This window comes from Manduca sexta, chromosome 4, assembly GCF_014839805.1.
Source record: "Manduca sexta isolate Smith_Timp_Sample1 chromosome 4, JHU_Msex_v1.0, whole genome shotgun sequence".
Lineage (NCBI taxonomy): Eukaryota > Metazoa > Arthropoda > Insecta > Lepidoptera > Sphingidae > Manduca > Manduca sexta.
This window is the reverse complement of record NC_051118.1, coordinates 2,905,939-2,928,687: the sequence shown is the minus strand read 5'-3', so window position 1 is coordinate 2,928,687 and position 22,749 is coordinate 2,905,939. Positions and strand designations below refer to the sequence as shown.

At 37.7% G+C, this 22,749-nt stretch overlaps 1 protein-coding gene across 4 annotated transcripts; it reads left to right on the top strand.

Moving 5' to 3' along the window:
* Nucleotides 1-210: 210 nt before the first annotated feature.
* LOC115445901 (transient receptor potential channel pyrexia) lies at nt 211-16,552 on the top strand. Of its 4 annotated transcripts, none has more exons than XM_030172397.2 (13): nt 211-256; nt 422-466; nt 750-842; nt 3,682-3,772; nt 5,933-6,109; nt 6,516-6,735; nt 7,229-7,407; nt 8,547-8,728; nt 9,516-9,738; nt 10,234-10,371; nt 10,986-12,149; nt 14,828-15,082; nt 15,522-16,552. In XM_030172397.2, exons 6-13 carry the CDS (start codon nt 6,726-6,728, stop codon nt 16,320-16,322), a joined length of 2,952 nt encoding a protein of 983 aa, XP_030028257.2. In that variant the 5' UTR covers nt 211-256; nt 422-466; nt 750-842; nt 3,682-3,772; nt 5,933-6,109; nt 6,516-6,725; the 3' UTR covers nt 16,323-16,552. The 4 variants fall into 4 exon arrangements, with proteins under 4 accessions (XP_030028257.2, XP_037296255.1, XP_030028255.2 ...); XM_037440358.1 differs by having other exon boundaries at nt 3,667-3,772; nt 14,828-14,881; XM_030172395.2 differs by having other exon boundaries at nt 3,667-3,772.
* The last annotated feature ends 6,197 nt before the right edge of the window (nt 16,553-22,749 follow it).

Here is a 22,749-nt window from a genome sequence, read left to right as displayed (position 1 = left end):
CATCATTCATCATCGACATAATAAAATTATGATAGGTTATGACATCAAAAAATTGTCTACAAAAAAAATATTTTGCACATAATTATAAAAAAATTACCTTACGTGACTTTAGCGTCATCAAGCGCAAAAATCGCGGCGAAGAGGGCTGAGGTTCCATCTTAAAAAAATGATGCGCCCGTGGCGCTCGCGTATCTAGTATCGGCTTTGTTCTTAGGTTCTATCTTGTGAGCCGTAATAATGGCCGTAACAAAGAGAGGTTTGTCCATTGGGTGCATCGATTGGGTGTATTATATTTGGAGAATATTATCATAACGAACAATAAACTGAAACACCTTCCAACGGTTTTGGTATTGATATGAGATTTTGGTATGAGAATGGGTAAAATATATATGACATACATACGTATTTTTTCCCTTTTCAGGGGTAGGCAGCGGTAGAATAAACCCAGATTTGCTAGCAAACTTAGGTAAGCTTTTGTACTAGGAGGCGAGCATGACCAGAAGAAATGACGACTAATTTCTTTGTAGATTTGGATAAACTAAAATAGTTTTAGAGTGTATTTCAAAATCCTATTCAAGTTTTGCCAGAAGTCAATAAAATTTCATGTTTCGAGCGTAACGCATATTAAAACAGAATTCACTGAAGTCACTCAGAAAACTACATCGTTAGCTTAGACAGGACATTTTAATAATAAGAAATTAGTCATCTCAATACTATAATAAATAAGGAAAATGTATCTAATTCTACAGTTTGTGATGCATATTATATTGCTTATAATTTTATGTGACGGACGTGTAAAATGGATATATTACGAAGATACAAAAAGGATAAAGACGAATCAGGTACCTACCTATCTATACATATTATTAAACAAAGTCCTCTTTTCTGTCCGTCTGTATGTTATCATTTTTTTTAAAATGTACTGAGTGGATTTTGATGAAATTTGGTATGGAGATAGTTTAAGACCCTGGACAGGTTATAGGCTATTTTCTATCCCGGGAAAATATATAGCGGGACTATTATTCCCGAAAACATCTTCACGCGGTCGAAGCCGCGAGCCAAAGGTAGTGTTAAATAATTAGTAGGATATGCTGCTTTTTAAGTTAATTTGGGTGATTACCGTAAGATTTAAAAATAGTCTTAAGAATACACTTGTAAGAATAAGAGAATGTACGGTATTTTAAACCAGGGTATTAAATAAAAATCGTTTTAATTGATTTGGCAAAACTAAAAAAGAAGAATATACGAAACTGATGTTTATTCTTTGCTTTGGATTTAGAGCTCACGAAACTTCATCCATACTTAAAAAATGCATAATCATATTTGCGGTTTCGTGAGTTCTGCGAAATATATATGTGGTCTAGTGTTCAGCACTCGGGGAATCCACGTTTTACAAAGAGCATTATGTAGATAACGCTGTATTACAAACTCGATATTACGAGAAAATATTATTTGGAATTGTGGGTGTTTATAGGCAGTTGAGATCGTGATCTCAAGATTTGCTGGATTCACTAATAAAAAATATTTCCCGCGTAAAAACACTCAGCAATCTGTGAAAATAATTGAATCGCGGCATCGTACATAGCAGTTAAGTCGACGTAAATGCACCGCTCAAATTCACATCTTGCCGGTAACATTCCACTAGTATGAAACTAGCTGTCGCCTCACCAAGTTTACTTTAGTACCTACCTTTAGTTTCATAGTATTTTAGTATATCTCGAGAACCAGTTGATAGAATCTTATCTTAGTTATACTTATCCAAACACCTTCCCGTATTCTTCTTTGTTGTTTCGCTCTTGACAAAGTAATTATGGTTGTCATGAAGTGTTTTCCAGGACAGAAGCAGTACGTCATGAAGTTTCGCTGTTTATCTTTGTAGAGTCCATTCTGGTCATGTACGGGACGAAGCGATGATGATGATGAAGCGGCGATAGCCTAGTTGCTTGTGGAACGGTCTGCCGAGACGAATGTTCGCAAGTTCAAATTCCATGGACACACACCTCTGACATTTCTAAAAAATTATGTGTGTATTCTTTGTGAATTATCGCTTGTTTTAATGGTGAAGGGAAACATCCCAAGGAAACCTGCATACCTGAGAAATTATCTATAGGAATTTTCGAGGGTGTGTGAAGTCTATCAATCCGCACTGGGCCAGCGTGGTGGACTAAGGCCTAATCCCTCTCTGTAGTAGAGGAGGCCCGTGTCCAACGGTGGGACAATATATAATACAGGGCTGATATTATTAATGTACGGGACTGTTCACAGCAGTTTTTACCTGATCGGTTCACCCAAAGGAGTGTTTTCTAACGCGGTCGAGCGCTGTCAAACCTGTCTTGGACTATAAGGCGTTCTTTGGACTTGTCACTTTGCCTAGAAACGTGCCCGAAGAGAGCGAGTATGTGGAACTATACTGAGGCAGATAGGCGCTGCTTGATGCCAATTTTTGTAGTTTTAACGCGTCAGTTCCAAACTCAATCCACGTCACCTCAAGCATTATTCTCCAGCACCACATTGCCAAAGCGTTCATTTGTTGCAATCTTTAGTAACAATCATGTTTATGGAGCGTAAAGGAATATTGATAAAATAAGTCTGAAGAAGCCTGCTCTTCGTGGCTTTGGTGATATTTATATGTCTCCGTCTTCTCTTCATTTGTCCATTGGAGTCTTAGTGATTTTCATGCGCTTTATTTCGTCCATGCACTCATGTTTGTTCATATATGTCATATAATAATAACAACCGTGTATTATAAACACTGTTGGGCACAGGCCTCCTCTACTTCTGAAAGGGATTACGCCTTAGTCCACCACGCTGGCCTAGCGCGGGTTGGTAGACTTCATACAATCTCTAAAATCCTATAGAGAACTTCTCAGGTATGCAGGTTTGCTGACGATATTTTCCTCCACCGGTAAAGCAAGCGATAATTAACATATCATTTTAGAAAAGTCAGAAATGTGTGGCTTCGGGTTTTGAACCAGCGGATATTCGTCTCGGCAGTTCGTTTCATTCCAAACTAGGCTATTGCAGTTCACCGTTCGTATTAAAATGTCGTAATCAAGTTGTAATTGGTAAATTATGACAGCTACCGTAGACACAATAACATGTTTGCGGTTTTCCCGTGTACCAAAAATTTATTAGTATTGTATACTCAATGTTACCAGTACACGAACAGATTGCGGGCTATACACTAACATGGCTCTTGATTTTAGAAATTTGCATGGGTATATTTCATACATTTAAAGGAAACTTTATTTTGATATGAAGAAGAAACTTATATCTATCTATCTATCTATATGTATATATAAAAATGAATCCCTATTTCCCTTGATCACGCCATCACGCGTGAACGGCTGGACCGATTTCATTATTTTTTTTCGTTGTTTGTTATTGTCAGGAGAAGGTTCTTATGAAAGAAAAAAAATCAAAAAATTGCGCGGAAATATAGAAAATTTAAGCAAACTTAACGAAAATATTAATTTTATATAACTGTCAATTGTTTGAAATAACTGTCAGCGATTGACAGAAAGCGCGCAGCAAATTCATAGTTAAGACGGGACAACGTCTGTGTCGGGTCAACTAGTGTGAAATAAAAAGTCGCTTGTGATACGGGGCCGCGTTTAATGTTTTTCCTCTTATTAAAATATGATTAATACTTTTACTGATTTACAGGAAACCGTGTTTCAGGCCATGAACTACAATCGCTTACGATCGAAGAGGATGATCGGGGCGCTGAAAAGATTACCTCGCGGCCCAGAAGTCAGAGCGAAGCGTGGCTGTGAGTAGTTTAATGTATTTGCTGATGATATTTAGTCTCGCGAGCGAGGGTCCGTCGGGGTAGTGTATTACCGCAATGTCTATTTCTACCTTTAAGCACCGGTATATGTGTTTCGGTTTGACGTAACCGGCGTTATTAAAGGCATTATGAGATTTAATATCTTAGATGACAAGCATAACACAACTCTCCACCGTACTTTGTTATTCATAGTTCTAGATGGAATGTTCAATGTGAGAAGTCGTGTCGCCATTTCAAACAAGAGATTACCGATATATAGTACCTAACTATACGGTAAACAGAAGTAGTTTGAAGTATCACGTAGCCTTTGCCAGATCCGTTGGTCTTGCGCCTGATCTCTCTCCGGTCATGTCAGATTGCCGTCTCACCGGACTATAAGACTGAAGAACAGAGAGTGCACCTGTGTATTGCGCAAACACTTATGCACTATAATATCTCCTGCGTACCTGGCTGATCTCCGGTGAGATTGGCCGCCTTGGCCGAATTCGGCTAGAAGGGATTCATGCGTCACACCACTTCACTTCCCATGATCAAAGATAGTACGACATAATTCTAGCGATCATGAAGAGACGAAATTGTATTAATTGTATTTTATATGCTATATAGAAATGCAACGAAGACGGTGGTCAGCGTTGCATTTATACACGTGTCATGTCAATAAGGAAAATTGAAACCAGGGAAAACTGGTCAAACCCCCATAATGTTTATTGTACTATATTATATATAATTTCCGTGCTTTCCGGCGTTTTTGCCATGCCTATTGTAATCAAATCTAACAGATCATGTGATAGTTTCCTTTCTTTTAATTTTATCCGTGGTGTCTTATAACTAGCTTATCTCGTTGTAAATGTACCTATCCTTGAGGTTAAAACGCTTCCTTAGATCATGATTTTGTCACTCGCATTGCTATGGAGGGAAGTGGACAATTGATATTTCCAACTCCTCCCTATCTTTCTATTTGATTAATTTCGTTGCGGGATAATGACACATTAGTTTTCTCTGAGACTCGCCGAGCTTCACTGCTCGGTGTCAAATGCGTGCCACTGCTGGTCCTGGCTTACAGGAGTTGTAGTGGTGGGTGTGAGGGCGGGAAAGTCTCTCTGTACTATATAATAAGTAAAAGACAATTCAAAAGTCTGGATTTTATTCGGTTCCTAAAGTTTATTATTAATCAATCTTACGATTAACCATACAATATAGGGTGTCTGTTCTTACAGATTGCCTCGTACGATAAGACCGCCATTTGTACGTTATTCTCTTTTTTTGTTCTATTTGTTTGTATCTCTAGTGTACAAAAACCTGTAATAAATAAATAAATATAGGGACGAAATTTAATGTCAATCTATGAAACATGTGCATGTCTCCATTTTCCTTTTGGTTTTTAAACCACACTGTCGAATGTCCTTTGTCTGGAATTAATTGGTATGTATCGTTAATTCCAAATTTTTGGTGTTAACGATACATACATTAATAGTACGTAAATCGCTCTATGATGGATATCTTATCTCTCAGGATGAAGAGCGCAGGGAAGTGCAACGCAGTACTTTATTTTTCAGTTCTGTATGGTGTCGCTACCGTAGATTTAAATAATTAGATATGCCCTTAGCTCTGAAACTGTCCACTATTTATAACTGTGCGTCTATCGCAAAAATAAAAATATAATCAATTTTACAAACATTTATTAGTAAAATATTACTACAATGCCAATACACAAATTTAAGAAAGTTGTTTGACTGAAGATATTTTGACTGTGAAAAATGAAAACATCAGTTATAAACATTAAAATCATTATCGAATAAAACGAGTTTATAGAATTATTGCCTTTTTGTAGTTTTTTCTTGTAGTTTGTAGTTATTTTTGATAAGGAGGGGAAATTTTTTAGAGACTTAATAGCAAGAAAACAAAAAAACGTACCTGTAATCAACGTGCACCGTTCACTGCTTACTACCACCAACTACGACGGGAAGAGTGAGCTCACTCTTCTCAACGATGGGCACATCTAATGATTTAAATCTATGTTCGCTACTTATTTTATGTACTTGTTTCACGTTTATGGGCGGTCGTATCGCTTACGATCAGGAAGCGGCATGTTCGTCTCCACCTTTAGCCATGCTAGTATAATAAAAAAAAACTTATCTACAGTTTGCCCAGTATCAAGGTACAGCAATCCCAAGCATGGCATGGCTTCGATATCCAAGATTCAAGAACAGTCGGAGACTCACTTCCCAAACTGTATAGACGTAGTGAAAGATTTCGAAGAGGACTTAACACCAAACTGCTTGAAGCTATCAAATGCAGAGATGACTTGGAGGTCCAGAGGTAATTCACAAATACTCTTTAAGATCATTCGATATGTCTACTTATTTCTTTGTAGATAGATAATGCTTTATCATCGACAACCAATTGCAAAAGCAATATAGGTATACCCAGCTTTACTATTGATGACTTTAATGCCGTCTCGGAACATCATTTTTAGATATCATCTTATATGTCACACCTCTCAGCTGAGCCTTCCTAGTAGATTAAAAAAGCCGTTGTCAGAAGTAGGTGCGGAAGCCCTAAAAAGCGACCTAATTCATCTTTATATGGCAGCTCATTACTGGATTTATTCTCAAGATCCTAAGGAGGGCACCACTACTGGATTTATTATCGAGTCTCTAGAGGCGTCAAGGATCTTAGGGCCTCCCCCAGAGATTCTGTGTTTGATAGAAGTACTATTTTTCAGACTGTTAGACCAAGGTGCGAATCCAAACGCGACGTGCCACAGGGAGTGCATCTCCGCGTGCCACCTGGCCGCGCTTGCGGGCGGCGAGGCACTTTCTCTGCTGCATGCGCGGCATGCTGACATGATGCGCTATGACCTGCTCGGTAGGACGCCGCTGCACTTCGCTGCCTGGGAAGGGGAAACATCGCGCAGGTTGCGCTTCTTCTTGATATGCATAAAGGTATGCTGGATTTGGTGGCACATAGCTCGCAGAACTAATGGCTGATGGAGCAAGAAGGTTCTGGAGGGGAGGTCATGAACTAGAAAGCGCAGCGTCCGACGTTCACCCGCGAGGTGGGCTGATGACCTCATAAAAGTGGCTGGAGGTCGCTGGATACGGATCGATCTAGAAATCTTTGGCGGAGGCCCATGTACAGCACTGGACATCCTGCGGTTGATGATGATGACGATGACGCTGGATTTATATACCAAAAGTTTTGTTTGGTGTTACAATAAATACTAAACAAAATTTCAAATTTAACTTTAGATTCTGCGTTCGAATATAAATCTGGAAACCATCTTATACTATTTAGTGGTGTCTTAAAACAATGCTTATTTTTTTTATTTCCCATATTGTCGAACAGTATTCTATAAAAATCATAAGTAAATATCGTTCCCAATACGTGCCATTTGTAGGTAATCTGTGAGAGACAGACATTGTTGCATTATTTCAGGATTACGCGACAAAATTAAACATCAGATATCACTGGACGCGATACAAGAAATAAAAGCAATCAACAGCCATTTTCAAGAATTGGCCAATGTCCGTTGTAAATTAGGAGAGATTACACCAAAACATTTAAACGCGTGGCAAGACACCTTGGATGAGAACACCTTCAGAACAGAGATTAATGTGAGTACCTATATGACATACAAATAGTACTTAATTTATACATATATTTATTCTACTTCTAAAGGCATAAGGTTGGAAATTCCATAGTTTTACCATAGTTTCACTGCTGGTAGGTCTCTCATATGAGAGAGTCCGCCGGGGTAGGTACCACCGCAATGTCTATATCTGCCGCCAAGCAGCAGTGTGTAGTCACTGTTGTGTTCCCGTTCGAAGGATACTGTAACCAGTATAATTACGGGACATAGTAAGATTTAACATCTCATGTCTCAGGATGGCGAGCGCGGTGGAATACCAAATAATCTTTGTAATTCAAGGTGTTGGATGGTGTTTCTACTGTTTATGGGCGGACGTATCGCTTACCATCAGGCGAATGGCAAGCTCGTCTCGTCATTCAAAGCAATAAAAAAAAAAATTATTAATATACTTTGTTTATCGAGAAGCCAACTACATTGAAGCCGCGTCACAACGTAAACCAATCACAGCATTCCATTTTATACTATCACACGCTTGTTAGGTCTCTAGTTTGTGTATCGGACTCCACAGTCAAGACCAGAACAAACCTGCGAATGAAATCCCAGAATCCCCTGGCTTAGCGACTAAAGGGGCCTGGAGGAAAGTTGGAAGAGGATATCTTGGGGAAGGGAAGTGTCGGGGAAGTAAAAGGATGGACGGAGGGGAGAAAGCCAGGAAATGTTGCTGCAGCAGGAACTGTGTGCCTAGGGCCGGAGCAAATGTCCTCCTGTGTCTGGGCGTGCATTCAAAGTCAAGACTGAATGCACAAGAATTGCCTTGGGATGGCTTGTTAGATCGAACACAATACGCATCATTGTGCTTGCAGAAGAAAGACACGACTCCGTGTAATTTTATTGGGATTGGTTGGGGGAATAACACGTGGTTGGTGGCTGACACATTGGTCTCTCGATCCATCACAAACATCAAAATTAAACGACATCGACTTAAGAGTCTGGGTTTTTGGGCCATTCTACTATTATGATGACTATTTATCACTAAGTTAAAGAAGCAATCAAAAAAGCCGTCATAATTGTCTTTCATAAAGACGCAATGTCCCTTGCTCTTCGACATTCTCTTCGAACTACATTTATCAGCTAGTCACTTTGCTTCGTAATTTTGTATTGCAGTTCCCACTCATAAAAGCTGGCTGGACTCCGCTGCATGCGGCAAGTGCGAATGCTCGCCCGCACTGTGTTCGCCTCTTGCTCGCTGCCGGTTCAGACCCGAATGTTCGAGATTTCGGCGGGAGATCCGCTCTAGATGTCGCCGGCTTTGCGTGTTACAACGGACGACAAATAAACCCAAATAAGTAAGATTTTATTGAACATACTATTAAAAGCAAGGGATTCGTTTACTACTGAGGGGGTTTAAGCCTTATTCCACTACGCTGGCCTAGTGTGTGTCGCTAGCCCTCATATACCTTCGAAATTATTTTTTGGAGAATACTGACTGCCTCCGTGGTGTAGTTGTATTACGGTACAACTGTAATGCTGAGGTCTCGGGTTCGATCCCCGGTTCGGGCAAAGTGACATTGGGTTTTTGTACTCAGTATCAGCCCGAAGTCTGAAATTCATGCCCGATATGGGGGATAAGCTTGTTCTATCATATCATGAGCAAAATACGCAGAGTGAAAAATGGGTCCACCAGTTGCGCCTCTGCTTATCCCTTCGGGGATAAAAGTTGTAAGTGTGTGTGCTCGGGTATTTAAGTTTCCTCACAATGTTTTCCTTCATCGTTAAAGCGTACGGAAATTATTGATAATTAATACACACGTATCTTCGTAAAGTAGGAGGCGTGTGTTTTGAAACAACATAAATTTATCCCTGCAGAGTGTTTCATTCCCAACTTAAAGTAAAGGTACGTAAAATAAAACGTAAGTGTAAAGCTATATGTTAGAGCATCATATATCCATTAATGAATTTGAATTTTGGACACAAATAAGTCTAGATTACCATAGCTTCTATTAAATCGACAGATTATTTTTTACTTAAACTGCAAAAATATTACAGGAAAGAAAGAATTGTTGTTTGTATGAACTACAAGACCAGAAAATCCATCCAAATAAAATACTTACTAAAATTAACAACCATTTTCAGCTTCGCGGAAGTAATAAAGCTCCTTCTTAAAGCTAATCCTGGTAACAGAAGCATAAACCAGCTAAAAATATCTCACACTCCGCTCCATACGGCAGTAGAGGTGGGAAGCATTGAGGGTATAGCTGAGTTGCTGGCCGTTGGAGCGTCTGTGTCATGCCTAAATCAGGACGGACTCACGCCTCTGCATCTGTGCGTTAAGAAGAAACAAAAGGATCATCTACAGGTACGCATCTGCAGCTTACAATTTGCTTTCTCTCTCTCCAGTCGGTCCCTAATTGAGGATCATGACTCTCAATTATCTTCACTGTGATATCTCTCCATCGGCTTCGGTCTTTCGCCTGATTAAATGCTGTATTAATGGAAACATTCAATGCACTGGAAATATTACAAATTAATCGGTCGTGAAGAAACATTAGTGTTTGTTTATGAACAAAAGTGTGGCGTGGTGGGGATATCGCGCTGTCCTTTTCTCACTCACGCAGCGTTATAGCGGGTGGCACTGGGTGACGTCACATTTCACTAATACTGTAATTTGTCACCTTCCCTTTCCACCCAATTTCAAAACTTTACAACTTATTTATTATTACGTGGAATTTGAAAATTCTTTTTCCGATAGATTTTGGATGATATACATTTTTAATAAATGTATTTAAAAAAGAAGTCGTCAACTACCCTATTGTTTATGTTAAAATTATAAAAATGAAATACTTCGTTGCAGATTTTTCTAAACAAGGACGTAGAAAACGCGTCTGTCGTAGACAAAGACGGGCAGACAATCCTTCACACGGCCGTGCGCGCCAAGTGGGTTCCAGGAGTTTGTATAGCTCTGGCAGCGGGAGCCCACCCCTTAGCAGTAGTAAGTGACTTTTATTCATTACTTACTTATGTCAAATGATATTTCTACGCAGTTATTAGATAAAAAACCTTTTGTAGCGAAAGTCTTTCAGGTCTGTGTTGGTTAGTGGTGGTCCCGGTTGTACCATCATAATGTTATTGCTGCTTCCAAGTAACATGTTCTGTTGTGTTTCGGTGTGAAAGATTTTTTTGTGAAATGACTGGGCGTTGAATCCTAATACTTCATGTTTTAAGACAAAAAAAAAATATCCTTCAGTCTTGTCCAAATATCAACAGTAAATCATTGTTTTACTAGCTTTTGCTCGCTGCTGCGCCCGCGTGAATGAGTTTTCGGGGATAAAAGTCCAGCTATATATTTTCCCGGGATAGAAAGTAGCTGATAACCTTTCCAGGGTCTTAAATTATTTCCATACAAAATTTCATAAAAATCCGTTCAGTAGATTTTGAGAAAATCGATAACATACAGACAGACAGAAAAGGGGACTTTGTTTTATATTAAGTATAGATGTTTTTTGGGGGGCGATGTATTCCTCACAAGGTTTTTAGCTTGGCATCTTACTTAAATTTCATCGTACATAATATTTTAATCTATTGCATCAATTTCAATGATTTCAGGCACAATATGGAGAAACGCCATTCCATTTAGCTGCAGCTCTAGGCAACGTCGACATTTTCAGCGAAATCATCGAGGCCAATGGTGTCAGAGAAAATATTAACTTCAAAAATGCAGTACACAAAACGGCCCTTTTCAAAGCAGTTGAAAAAGGACATACTGAATGCGTTAGAAAGCTTCTTAAGTACGGAGCGTCGATATCTGAAACTGCGTCTCAAAAAATGAATGTAATACACGTCGCTGCTAAACTAGGCCACGCGGACGTTCTGAAACTCTTACTTGAACGTAGCTACACTGTCACAACAGATATAATTAACTCAAGAACTGCTCATGACGGTAAAGGTTTCGGCCCAATACATTTTGCCGTCTGGAATAATCACCCAGAATGCGTTAAACTACTTCTTTCAAAAAATGCTTGCCTAATTCTAAAGACTTTGTGTGGTCCAGATAAGTTGTCCACTCCCCTACATATAGCTGCAATGAAAAATAATTTGGAAATTGCAAAGATCCTACTAAAATTTAGTACGGCGATAGTGCACGAAGTCAATAATCTAGGATGGACTCCATTACACACAGCAAGTCATTACAAAAGTCGGGACGTGATATTCTTTCTTCTAAAGGAAGGGGCTAACTTGGCAACTATTACTCGTGGGCAGACGATGTTAAGAAAAACAGCAATGGAAATGATCATGAATAATTTGTCCAAGCCGACTGAATTTATGGAAGAAGTGTTCGACTCTTGCATCCATGACAACGATTTGAACCTACACGAGCCTCAATATCAAGTCACTGTTGATTACAGCATTTTGATAACTGATACCAAAGATGCACTTTCCAAAACCTTACCTGATTATACATTACCTATTAATCATAACATGGGACAGATGACGGTGGTAGATGCGATCATCGGCTCCGGGAACAGACAAAAGCAGAATAGACTGCTGCTTCATCCTCTAATAGAAAGCTTCCTGTGTTTGAAATGGAGGGCGTTATTGCCGTTTTTTTGCATGATCATTATAGTGTACATTGCGTTCGTGATAGCTTTGACTGGTTTTGTATTGTCTACATTCTATGACACGGATACAGAGAAATCTATTCCATACACTTATGATTCGGGACCATGGGCCTCGATCACCTTCGCTGCACTGAGCATACTGGTTGTACAGGTAAGTATTTTTGGCTGACACTGACACGCATACTGATTTGACATTGGCTGCAATGTTCTTCAAACCGCAACACAACACAACAACAGTGCTATTTACAACAGTATTTTTTTTTATTGCTTTGAATGACGAGACGAGCTTGCCGAACGCCTGATGGTAAGCGATACGACCGCTCATAAACAGTAGAAATACCATCCAACACCTTGGAATTACAAAGTATTGTTTGGTATTCCACTGCGCTCGCCATCCTGAGACGTGAAATGTTAAGTCTTATATGTCCAGTAGTTACGCTGGCTACAATGTCCTTGAAACCAGAACACAACAGTAACTAAACACTGCTGCTTAGCGACAGATATAGTTCAGTTATCGTATGAAAAGCTAATGCCACTGTCATTAATTTTAGAGCATACTTTAGAGTGTGACTTTTATATTTGATCGGCTTATACATTGTGACCAATAGCATTTATTTATTTTATTTCATAGTTTTATTGTACACTAAAATAAAACAAAAAATGGATAATAAATGATACTCTGTCACACAATATTTTTTTTACTCAGAAGCAGCCTCAGAACAATGACAAGCATAGAAGTAACACTATGACATTTGAGTGTACTTTGTCTTAGACAGCAAGAAATTTAATTGTGTTGCGATCCCTTCTGACATCTTATCGATATCGATAGATGCTTTGTCTATCGGCTATGGTAAATTCACAGACCTGCTAAAATAAACACTTTTCGGTCAGTCAACTACAAACCGTTGCAAATTGCTATTTTAGTTAAAAGCTAAAAAAAGATATCAAAACCCTGATTTGGTATTCAAGAACCAAAAAAAGTCTGGGTATATAAAAGCACTCGGTAAAAAGCTGTTAAATTACAATAAACTATAGAACTACCGGCGTTCTTCGAGCTAAATTTTGTCCAATTTTCATTTGCTATTTACAACAGTTTCCATGCCTTCCGAAACGTCATTTACTAAACACAAAAATGGTTTAGCATTTAGATTATTAAATTAAGAAACTGTTAGAAATTTCGGAAGGAATGGAAACCGCTGTAAGTAACAAACAAGAAATCGGCCGGAATTTCTTCTAGGAGAAAGCCAGTACGCCTTCTGTTCTTTTCTGACTTTCTTAGGCATTAAAAGATACCCAAGAGGTGGGATTTGACAGAAGCTACTAAAATGGGACAGTAAAATTAAAACACAGCGGTATCATTCATGTCACATATGTTTGATAACTTATTTCAATGTTAATAAAACTTTGTCGAAATGCTTAGAGCAAACACGGCGCTGTTTTTTCCAATGCCAATTGGGACGAGCTATGGCAACGGTCCATTTTTGCCTCATAGCATCATCTGTAGAGAATCTGCAATAAAATACATTGTATGAAACACACTATGAAAATCAGATAGTTTCCTCGACCCCAGCCTTCGCGCACGGTTTCCAAGTGGCTTTTACCACTATACCACCGTATATTGAAAGTAAAAGGCAATTTATGCAAAATAGTAAACTACAATATACCAACATTTATGTTATCGAAAGAATATGCAGCACAACACTATTGAACACGACTACGTAAATTGGTAAAAATGAAAAATACTTAATAATGACTGGATCGAATGGCCAACAGCAGATTATAATATGACTAGAGCATAATAAAGTATAATTAATAACACTTTTTGCACTTATGTACAGGGTTTAAGCAAATATATTAGATTTTTTGTTTACTCACCGATGGAAGCTGATGATTTCAATTTCATTTTCTTTACGAGAAGAATGAGATTTACACCCCACAATAACGCAGGCCATTGCTTGTTCCTAGGGCTATATCTTACTTAAACAGCACTGTGTATTTATTAAAATTAACAACAATAATTTTACACAACATGTAGCCACTTTAGAAAAGTACGCGCTGAAGTATAACGTAACTAAATTGTGTGGGCGCGTTTGTGACATTGTTTTGTGATTGGCAAGTTGGAACATTTGACATTTTATTTGCTTTTTAATTCGGCATCATAAAGAGGACCAAAGGTAACCATTTGATTATTTTAAAGTGTACGCAAGCCGACCTTAGCAACATAATATTCGTCTCGTTCTTTTCAACGGTTTTGGCCTATTTGAAAAAATAGGATAAGTATATAAGGGGAATTTAGATTCCTTCTATGCTTGTTCTTGTTCTGAGGAAGCAGCAGTCTTAAATAAATGGCAGTCGTCAAATATAATACGAACAAATACCAGAGACACTGTCAGCTAAGCCACTATCTATCTATTTTCTATTATATCTAATCAAAGGAGTATTTATTAAAAAAAAGGATTATCATTCGCCTAATTTGTTTGAAGAATTTGCTTACAAAATTCAATTTTTGTAGTTCGTTAAGCATTCATCGCTCACTCCCTTATTCATAAACGTTATTTATCTAAGGACGGAGCATTACTGTGGTAACAAGTTCGTTTCTCAGTGCCGACGGCATGGCAGCCTTCGCAGTGCATAGACATAGGGCTGTTGTGATTGGCTAATATTGAGATACAACTTGAATCTAGTTGGATATCAGATAAACAAAGTTGAACAAACAGCAAGCTGTCAGATAAACAAAGCTTAGAAACAGACTTGTTATCACAGCAATGCTCCATGCGTTAGATAAATAACGTCTATGAATAAGGGGATAATACTTTATATTTGTTACAGGAGTTGTTTTACTATAAATTCTCGCGAAGATATTTCGGACAATTCGAGACTTGGGTAAAATTGTCAACTATTTTTCTAGCCATAATCCTCATGATGTACCACGATGTTAGGTATTTGGATAAGGTTTGGTACAGGAATGTAGCTGCATTAGCTTTGCTTCTCTCTTGGGTGGAGCTGATGTTTCTGCTGTCCGGATTTCCAAATTGGGGATACTATGTGCCGATGTTTAGCCAGGTATCTTCAAAAGTGGTCAAGGTAAGATATTTATAAGGCCTAAAAAAAGATTAGCAAGTAATGTTTTTAGTTACTGGTGTATATTGCTGGTGGTAGGATATATTTTATATCGGCCCGGATAGCAACCATTGTATACACGATATTAAAACCCGCCATAGTTGCACGCGTAAATTTGTCGCGTCCCGAGACCAGCCTGTGTATATCCAGTTCCAACCGGCCTGCATAATTGTATCAACTACCGAGGGGTAATCATCTCTCGTCAGTCGACATTTTATTAAACCCCACTCCACTTACCATCAGGTGCAGTGTGTTTACTTTGCGTGCACGTTTAAAAAAAATACATTAAGTCCATGCCACTAATTACATCATGGTAATAATTCTATAGATTTTTATTTATTACTTCTTTAATATACAAAATCAAAATCTGTTCGCTTGTACTCCAAACTCTCCATTATTTCAGATTCTTCTGACCTTCGGATTCCTTATAATCGGATTCTCACTCGGATTCATGATAGAGTTTCACGCGGAGGGGCCTTTTGAAAATCCTTTTGCCGCTCTCGTCAAGACCATGGTGATGATGGCATCAGAGTTCGACTACGACGACCTCATAGATAACATAAAAGAAAAGAAGGGACTAGCACCGTCCCTCATTCCTGTTCGTATCATTTTCCTAGGCTTTTTGATTTTCACCGCAATAGTCCTCATGAACTTGATGGTCGGTGTGGCTGTCAACGACTTACAAAACCTGGAGTTTCTAGGCAACATAAGGAAGACTGAAAAGCAAGTGGAATTTTTGGCTTTCCTCGAAAATATAAGGAAATATCTCCGCCTGCATAGACTTCTGCCGGCGTGTATTCTCAAAAAGTTTATAGTTGAGAAGAAGATAACTTTATGTCCAAGCGAGCGATCCTGTAAATACTATAGGAAATTACCGAGGCATATAAGGGAATCTATATTTGAAATAGCTCAAGAACAAAAACGACACACAGATGTAGAGCACGACACGAAAACTTACAATACTAAACTCAATGAGATTTATAAAGCTATTGTAAAACGTTCTAAAGAGGAAGAATTGAGTAATACTAAAGTGTTAATAGAGGAACAACAAAATGGAAAGCAAGATATGGAATTGATTGTAGCTGAATTAAAGAAACAACTTGACTTGCATTTTGAAAGAACTATTGAACTTTTTAATATTAAAACGGATAGCATACTTAATAAATTAAAAGGGGTTGGAAATGAAGGAATTATCGAGGTCTAAAGCCGATTTTAGATGCCAATTCTCAAACGTAAGCGAATGTCCGTAGACTGGTTTTATTAGTTTAAATATTATATCAATAAATACTTTTTTATAAGGGCGTCAAATCAAATCACATAATAGTACGTTTGTTATCACATTGAAAAAATCTTAAAATAGATCATTTTTGTGTGCAATAGGATCTTGTAATTAATATCATTGAACGATATTTTAAATATATTTTTATTTTTTAAGGCTGGTTTTTCATTTTTGTAATGTAGCGTTCACTCTTTTAAAGCAGTTTGTTTAACTGTATGTTTTCGTATCGCCACATTGACCCGTTTTTGAACAAATTTATAAATTTTCCTACTTAATTAAATTTTAAAAGAGTTGCTATCGCATTTATCATCGAAAATGAATGAATCGGCATATAATCAGTATATATTCATTTCATTAAAAAAAAAGAAGTTTGCGAAGGTATTATTTCTATCAAAAAAAAATTGGCCTAAATTTCCCTTGACTCTAGAACTTCCACCTTTTTGAAAGTGTAATAAAATGTTTATTCTCTGAAAAAAATACGGAGCCTACTGGATCAAACTTTAACGTATATATTTTTATAACGTTTAATTTTATAAAAATATTTTTGATTAACTTTATATTAATAATATGTTACGATCTTATAAAAAGAAAATACGCAAAAGAGATATGCCCAAAGTTAGTATCTTATGATTTAGTAATATTATTTATTTATTTACAATTTCAAGTGTATTTATTACCAACCATTCTCTACCAGTCAATCTAAAATACGTTTCACTGGAGATTGATTTCTCGTACGTGAGAAATCAGGTAGATGCCACTGTTATGTCTACGGACCGCTATCTCATTCGGAACTATTAAAAACGCTTCTAGTGTTGTGGATTTTTGTTCATAGGTGGCGCTGATCACTTTTCATATCTAGATAATCCACTTGTTTGTTTGCTCAATTATACAATAAAACTGCCAATAATACAATATTTATAATAAGGTAGTGTGACCGAAGTTAGCCCGGTTCCTTACATGGCCCATCATGTTGTCGCTTGTTTTTTGAGTTGTAATGTAAAAATATACTATAACTTTTTAATTGTTTCTTTATTATTAAATTTTGTACGTAGTCATATGTTGCAATTTAATTAAAAGCTTTTTAGTACATATTAAATACAAACCTTTTAGTTTTTTTAAATTTAGGCTGACGAATTAACAGCCCACCTGATGGTAAGTGGTCAGTCGCTAATAGACATCGGCAATGGTTGAGCACTAACAAGCTGCTAAATCCCATAAAACTTTGCTAAACCTCGTTTGAAGAAGGATATGTTCCAACGCCAAGGAAACACGGTAGAACGAATTTCATTCCAGAGTGCACACGTGTGTGATAAAAATGTTCTTTCGAAACGCACGGTGCTGGTACGCGTTTCCAGGTACACTTAAAAATAACGGTTGCATCTTTAAAATATGGAGCTCAGTTATTTATTTTTATATAACTCCAGTTATAGTTTATTCATGGAACACCAGCTGTAGTAAATTGGAGTGTATTCGTAGTGTATTCGGATCTATAATCTAGATCTTTCAGCTGTGAAAATATAAAGATATGATGAGTACATATTATGCGATTTCACAAGGGAATTAAAATCTATGGGTTATTTTCCGTTGACCTAGAATTATTAAATTTGCTAAGAAGCAATGTCTCACAGCACAAAAAATCGGTAAAACGTATTTATTTACTTTAATAACAAAAAAGGCTTATTAGTTTCTCCGTTTTTTTAGGTGTGGGTTTGCATATTGTTTTTCATATTACGTTAATGTTCCTTGCTGAATATTGGCCTCCCCCAAAGACTTCCAGATCGACCTATCGGAAGTCCGCTTCCACCGGCCTCCTTCGACTTTTATTACGTCTCTGTTTAAAATGATTTAATGGATTAATTAAATGTGTCTTTAGATTATTAATGTTAAGTATGCAATACGGGACACGAGTGAAACAAACGCTGGCTCGTAACGCACTGATTTATTAGCCCATCGACAAGGGCGTGTACGCAGCACGCTATACTTATAACTACATATATAACACCTTCTCCCCTTCAAAAGGACACAATACAAAGAAATATTTATACTATACTTTTAAAAATAACAATTTTACACCTTATAATTAACTCTAGGAATCGGTCGCAATAGTCTAACAGTACTCCTTGAGGGAGGCACCTCTGTTGAAGGTGACGACAACAATGACCGCGTGTCCACGTCCTCCGGCCTCGGTTCCTCTTCCCTCACAGTCGAGGGCGAGTTAGGCGCGACGGTGGCGCACTGCTCACTTTCATCGTAGTTATCGCCATCCATATAGTCATAACTTTCGGCAACCTGGTCGCCTCGGAACAAAATAATTTGATTTTTGTGCTTTTTTAATAACTTTAAATGCACTACATCTTTTATTAAATATAAAACTTTTCCGAGTCTTTTTACAACAATTCCTTTGCACACATTACGTAAATGACCTTTTTTAAAACACTTCTTGCATTTATAGTTAATAAACCGGCACTGGGTAGAATTATGATTAGAACGACCGCACACTGAACACTTTTCTTTTCCCGTATGAAGTGTTTCGTTGCCGTCGCCCTCGCGGCGCTTGATCTGGAACACCTGTGGCGTCGTGCGCTCGGGAACGGCTGTGGTCGCGGCACCAGCCTGTGCAGACCGTATGCTCCCAGCTACTTGTACTGCCTTCGCCAATGTTAAGGATTTCATGTCGTGGCTAAACAATTTCTCCTTTTCGGGTTCAGCCAGCATCCCCAAGACAAATCGATCGCGCAGTATTTCCTCCACGTTGGTGAATCCGTAGTCAGCAGTAAGTCCCCGCAATCGCGCTGCCCACTGCTGATGTGTTTCACCCTGTTGTTGTACAGAGGAGTAAAACTTTTGTCGCTCACTAAACCCGCACTTTTTGGGTGTAAAGTGATCATCAAGTATCTTGATTATGTCTTCATAAGGAACGTCTTGTAGATCCTTAGGTAAGGCGAGGTCTGAAGCCAATTTGTAGGTGGCCTCCGTGAGTGCGCTCAGCAAAATTGCTCGTCTTTTTCCCGTCGCATCAGATTCTCGTCGATATCATTCGCGATAAACCACTGTGATAGTCTACATTTATACGCTTTCCATTCTTGTATGGAATGATCAAAACTAGACAAAATGCCAAAAGTAGCCATGATTTTTTCTTCCTTTTTTGTGTGGGTACTCGTCGCCACTGTTAAGTATGCAATACGGGACACGAGTGAAACAAACGCTGGCTCGTAACGCACTGATTTATTAGCCCATCGACAAGGGCGTGTACGCAGCACGCTATACTTATAACTACATATATAACAATTAATTTACGACTTTATACTTCTTTTCTATCCAGGACTTCGGAGAGAGAACAGTGAAGGCAATTAATAGGATCTGCGTGTGCCACAGTGTGGTCGGAGTTTTATTCATACGAAATGGTATTTATTTGTTTGGTATTTAGAGCTGAAATGCACGTTGTCCGTACTCTTTATTTATTTGTGTTTTTAAGATCTTGTTATAAATGTTTGTGTGTGTCCCATTATATTGTGCGAATGAATGTTTCTTTCTGTCTTCAGATGTTTGAATGTTAAAACGCAGAAACTGTTGTATAGGTTTGAATAGGAGAAGACCGATATGGTATTCACATAATTGTGGTGGTAACGCACAGCTATCACGCTAGATGGCGATAGAAGGTACTGACTTGCGGTAGCAGAAATTACGCGACGCGCAGCATATATACCTCCACCTTTTATCTTTCCTTTCCATAGAGGAACGCAGCCATCTGTTCCTCCACAGGGGCATCTATCTACAAACGCCGCTAGAGCTTCAATTACTGATCAATGAAAAATATTAATCAGTTACTGATCAATGGAAAATATTATATATTTTGCTCATTTGCAGGTTTTTCTGAAATGTACACTTTGCCAGAAACAATGGCGCAAGTAGCATCTACCAAACTACCTCAGCTAACTTCTGCTATACACCGGGCGGTCACAGAATTGGTAACATTTGCAGTCAGCGACATAAGTTGCTAAACTAATTTAAAACTTAATACAAGCCTGTTTTGAGTTTATTTTTTAATATTGATTCATTTTTTATTTATTAAAATTCATTAGCAAGATTTGAACGGAACAATTCGACCCCAAAATCGTAATCCATGACTCTAAAAACCCGGCGATAATAATAAATCAGACCGATTGGACCAACAAAGTTTTTAGGCATCATCGCCAACTTGATTTTTTTTTATCATTCTTGTGTCTTCAATTATAATTATTCAATCACCACCAAACTATAGCGAACCTATGGAAAATGATTACTTTAAACTGCTATGATGGAATTTGCTTAGGGTTGATATTAAGTTGATGTTAAGACTCGATCATCACTCGTCTTGGGATTGAATCCCAGCCCGGGGGTACCTCTGTGGGACTTATAGCACGAATAAACCAACATAAGATCCCTCAAAGAGTTTGAAATTTCTAAAAAAAATTATTATTATTCTTTGTGAATTATCGCTTGCTTCAACGGTGAAGGAAAACTTCGTGAGGAAACCTGCATACCTGAGAAGTTCTTTTTAGGAATTTTGAGGGTGTGTGGAGTCTTCCAATCCGCACTAGGCCAGCGTGGTGGATTAAGGCCTAATCCATCTCAGTAGCAGAAGAGACCCGTGCCCAGCAGTCGGACAGTGTACTAATACAGGGCTAATATTATTATTATATTATTATAAGTGATAAATCAACAAAATTCCACAATGCTTAGGATATTCATGATGAGCTGGTCGCGTTCAGAGTTGAGACGAAGTCAGTGGAGATCTTGGCCGCTGCGGGACCGGGGTTCACTGCCTGTGTCGTGCATAAAGTCAAGAGGCAAAAGAAGCAAAATACTATGCGGAAATAATTTGTTGAAGGTAGAGTCAGCAAATTAATGTATATGCGGATGAAGGCCAAATGCGTGAATTAAAAATTTATGAATTTACTTTACTGGTCTCTCATATATGACCGCCTGGATAGGTACCACCGCATTTTCTATTTCTGCTGCCAAATAATAGTTTCTGTTGTGTTCCAGTTGAAGGAAATTGTAGCAAGTGTAACTACTGGACATAATAATATATAACATCTCATGTCTCAGGATGGCGAGCGCAGTGGAATACCAAACAATAATTTGTAATTCAAGATGTTGGATGGTGTTTCTACTGTTTATGGGCGGGCGTATCGCTTACCATCAGGCGAACGGCAAGCTCATCTCGTCATGCAATGCAATAAAAAGAAAGGAAAACAAGAAGGTCTTTTTAGTAACATGTACATTAATTTCGGCCTGAGTGTACTTTTTATCATAATTGTACAAAAAATCAACAATAATATTTCATTCGATTAAAAATTGTAAAAAAAATATTTTACTCAATTTCACAAGCGTGTTTTATTAGAAACATAAAATTTGTTTATTTTATATTTGCATTCCCTTAATAATAGGGCAACGGATTGTTTTTGTTTTCCGGTAAAAAATTAACAAGTTATACCGTCTTTGAATTTCGGTGGAAGGGGTAAGTAATAAGGAACAGAAAAGAGGCGCAATACCCACATTTGACGTCAAGGGAATTACTATACGTGCTAAAGAAAGAGATGAAGAGATATTCCCACAACGCGCTCACTTCTGCACATAGCAATATTTGAGATACGAATTACTGGCTCATTTTTAAACAATTTTTATGCAGTTTTCGCGGGATAGCTTCTTTTTCGTATTACGGTCCCCTATTGCGCTTTAATCTTAAAAATACGAAACCCACAGAATTATTATGAACTTTTATATCAACTTCATGACAAAAACTAAGTAAATATTTAAAATAATACGGTTTGTTTATATTTGTGGTTTTTATTTTAGACAAATCATGATACACTATTGCAAAGTTTGTGAAACGAGATTTAAAAATTTCATGTTACAAAAGATGAAATATATTTTTATTTACTTACATAATAAACATTTTTGAATTAACTACCTACATCTTAAATTAAAAATACCTAATCGAAAAGATGAATTAAATTATAAACGATTTAATTCATGGTTCTCCTTTGATTTATCTTTCGGGATTATTATTGTTTTTTTTTACTGAAAAATACTTGATAAATGTGATATAAAAATTAAATTAGTGCAAAAATGTAAGAGACTCATGTGAGCCAACAAAATTCTGCCTATTATCCAGTTATCTTGAAGTCTAGTGTCGACTTAGTGACTACCTAACAAGCCCTAGCCTCTAACATTAGGCGGGTGGGTTACATATCAAATACCGGAACCTCGCGCCCAACCGTCACCCTAAGTATAAAAGATGAGTTAAGCTAAATTTAATAGGTGTTTATGAAAATATATCCTTAAGTTTGTGAAATAATTTGTTAAA

Coding starts and splice junctions, on each gene's coding strand:
- LOC115445901 (XM_030172397.2), top strand. Junction 12,150..14,827: donor TGAGCATACTGGTTGTACAG/GTAAGTATTTTT, acceptor TATTTGTTACAG/GAGTTGTTTTACTATAAATT. Junction 15,083..15,521: donor TATCTTCAAAAGTGGTCAAG/GTAAGATATTTA, acceptor CCATTATTTCAG/ATTCTTCTGACCTTCGGATT.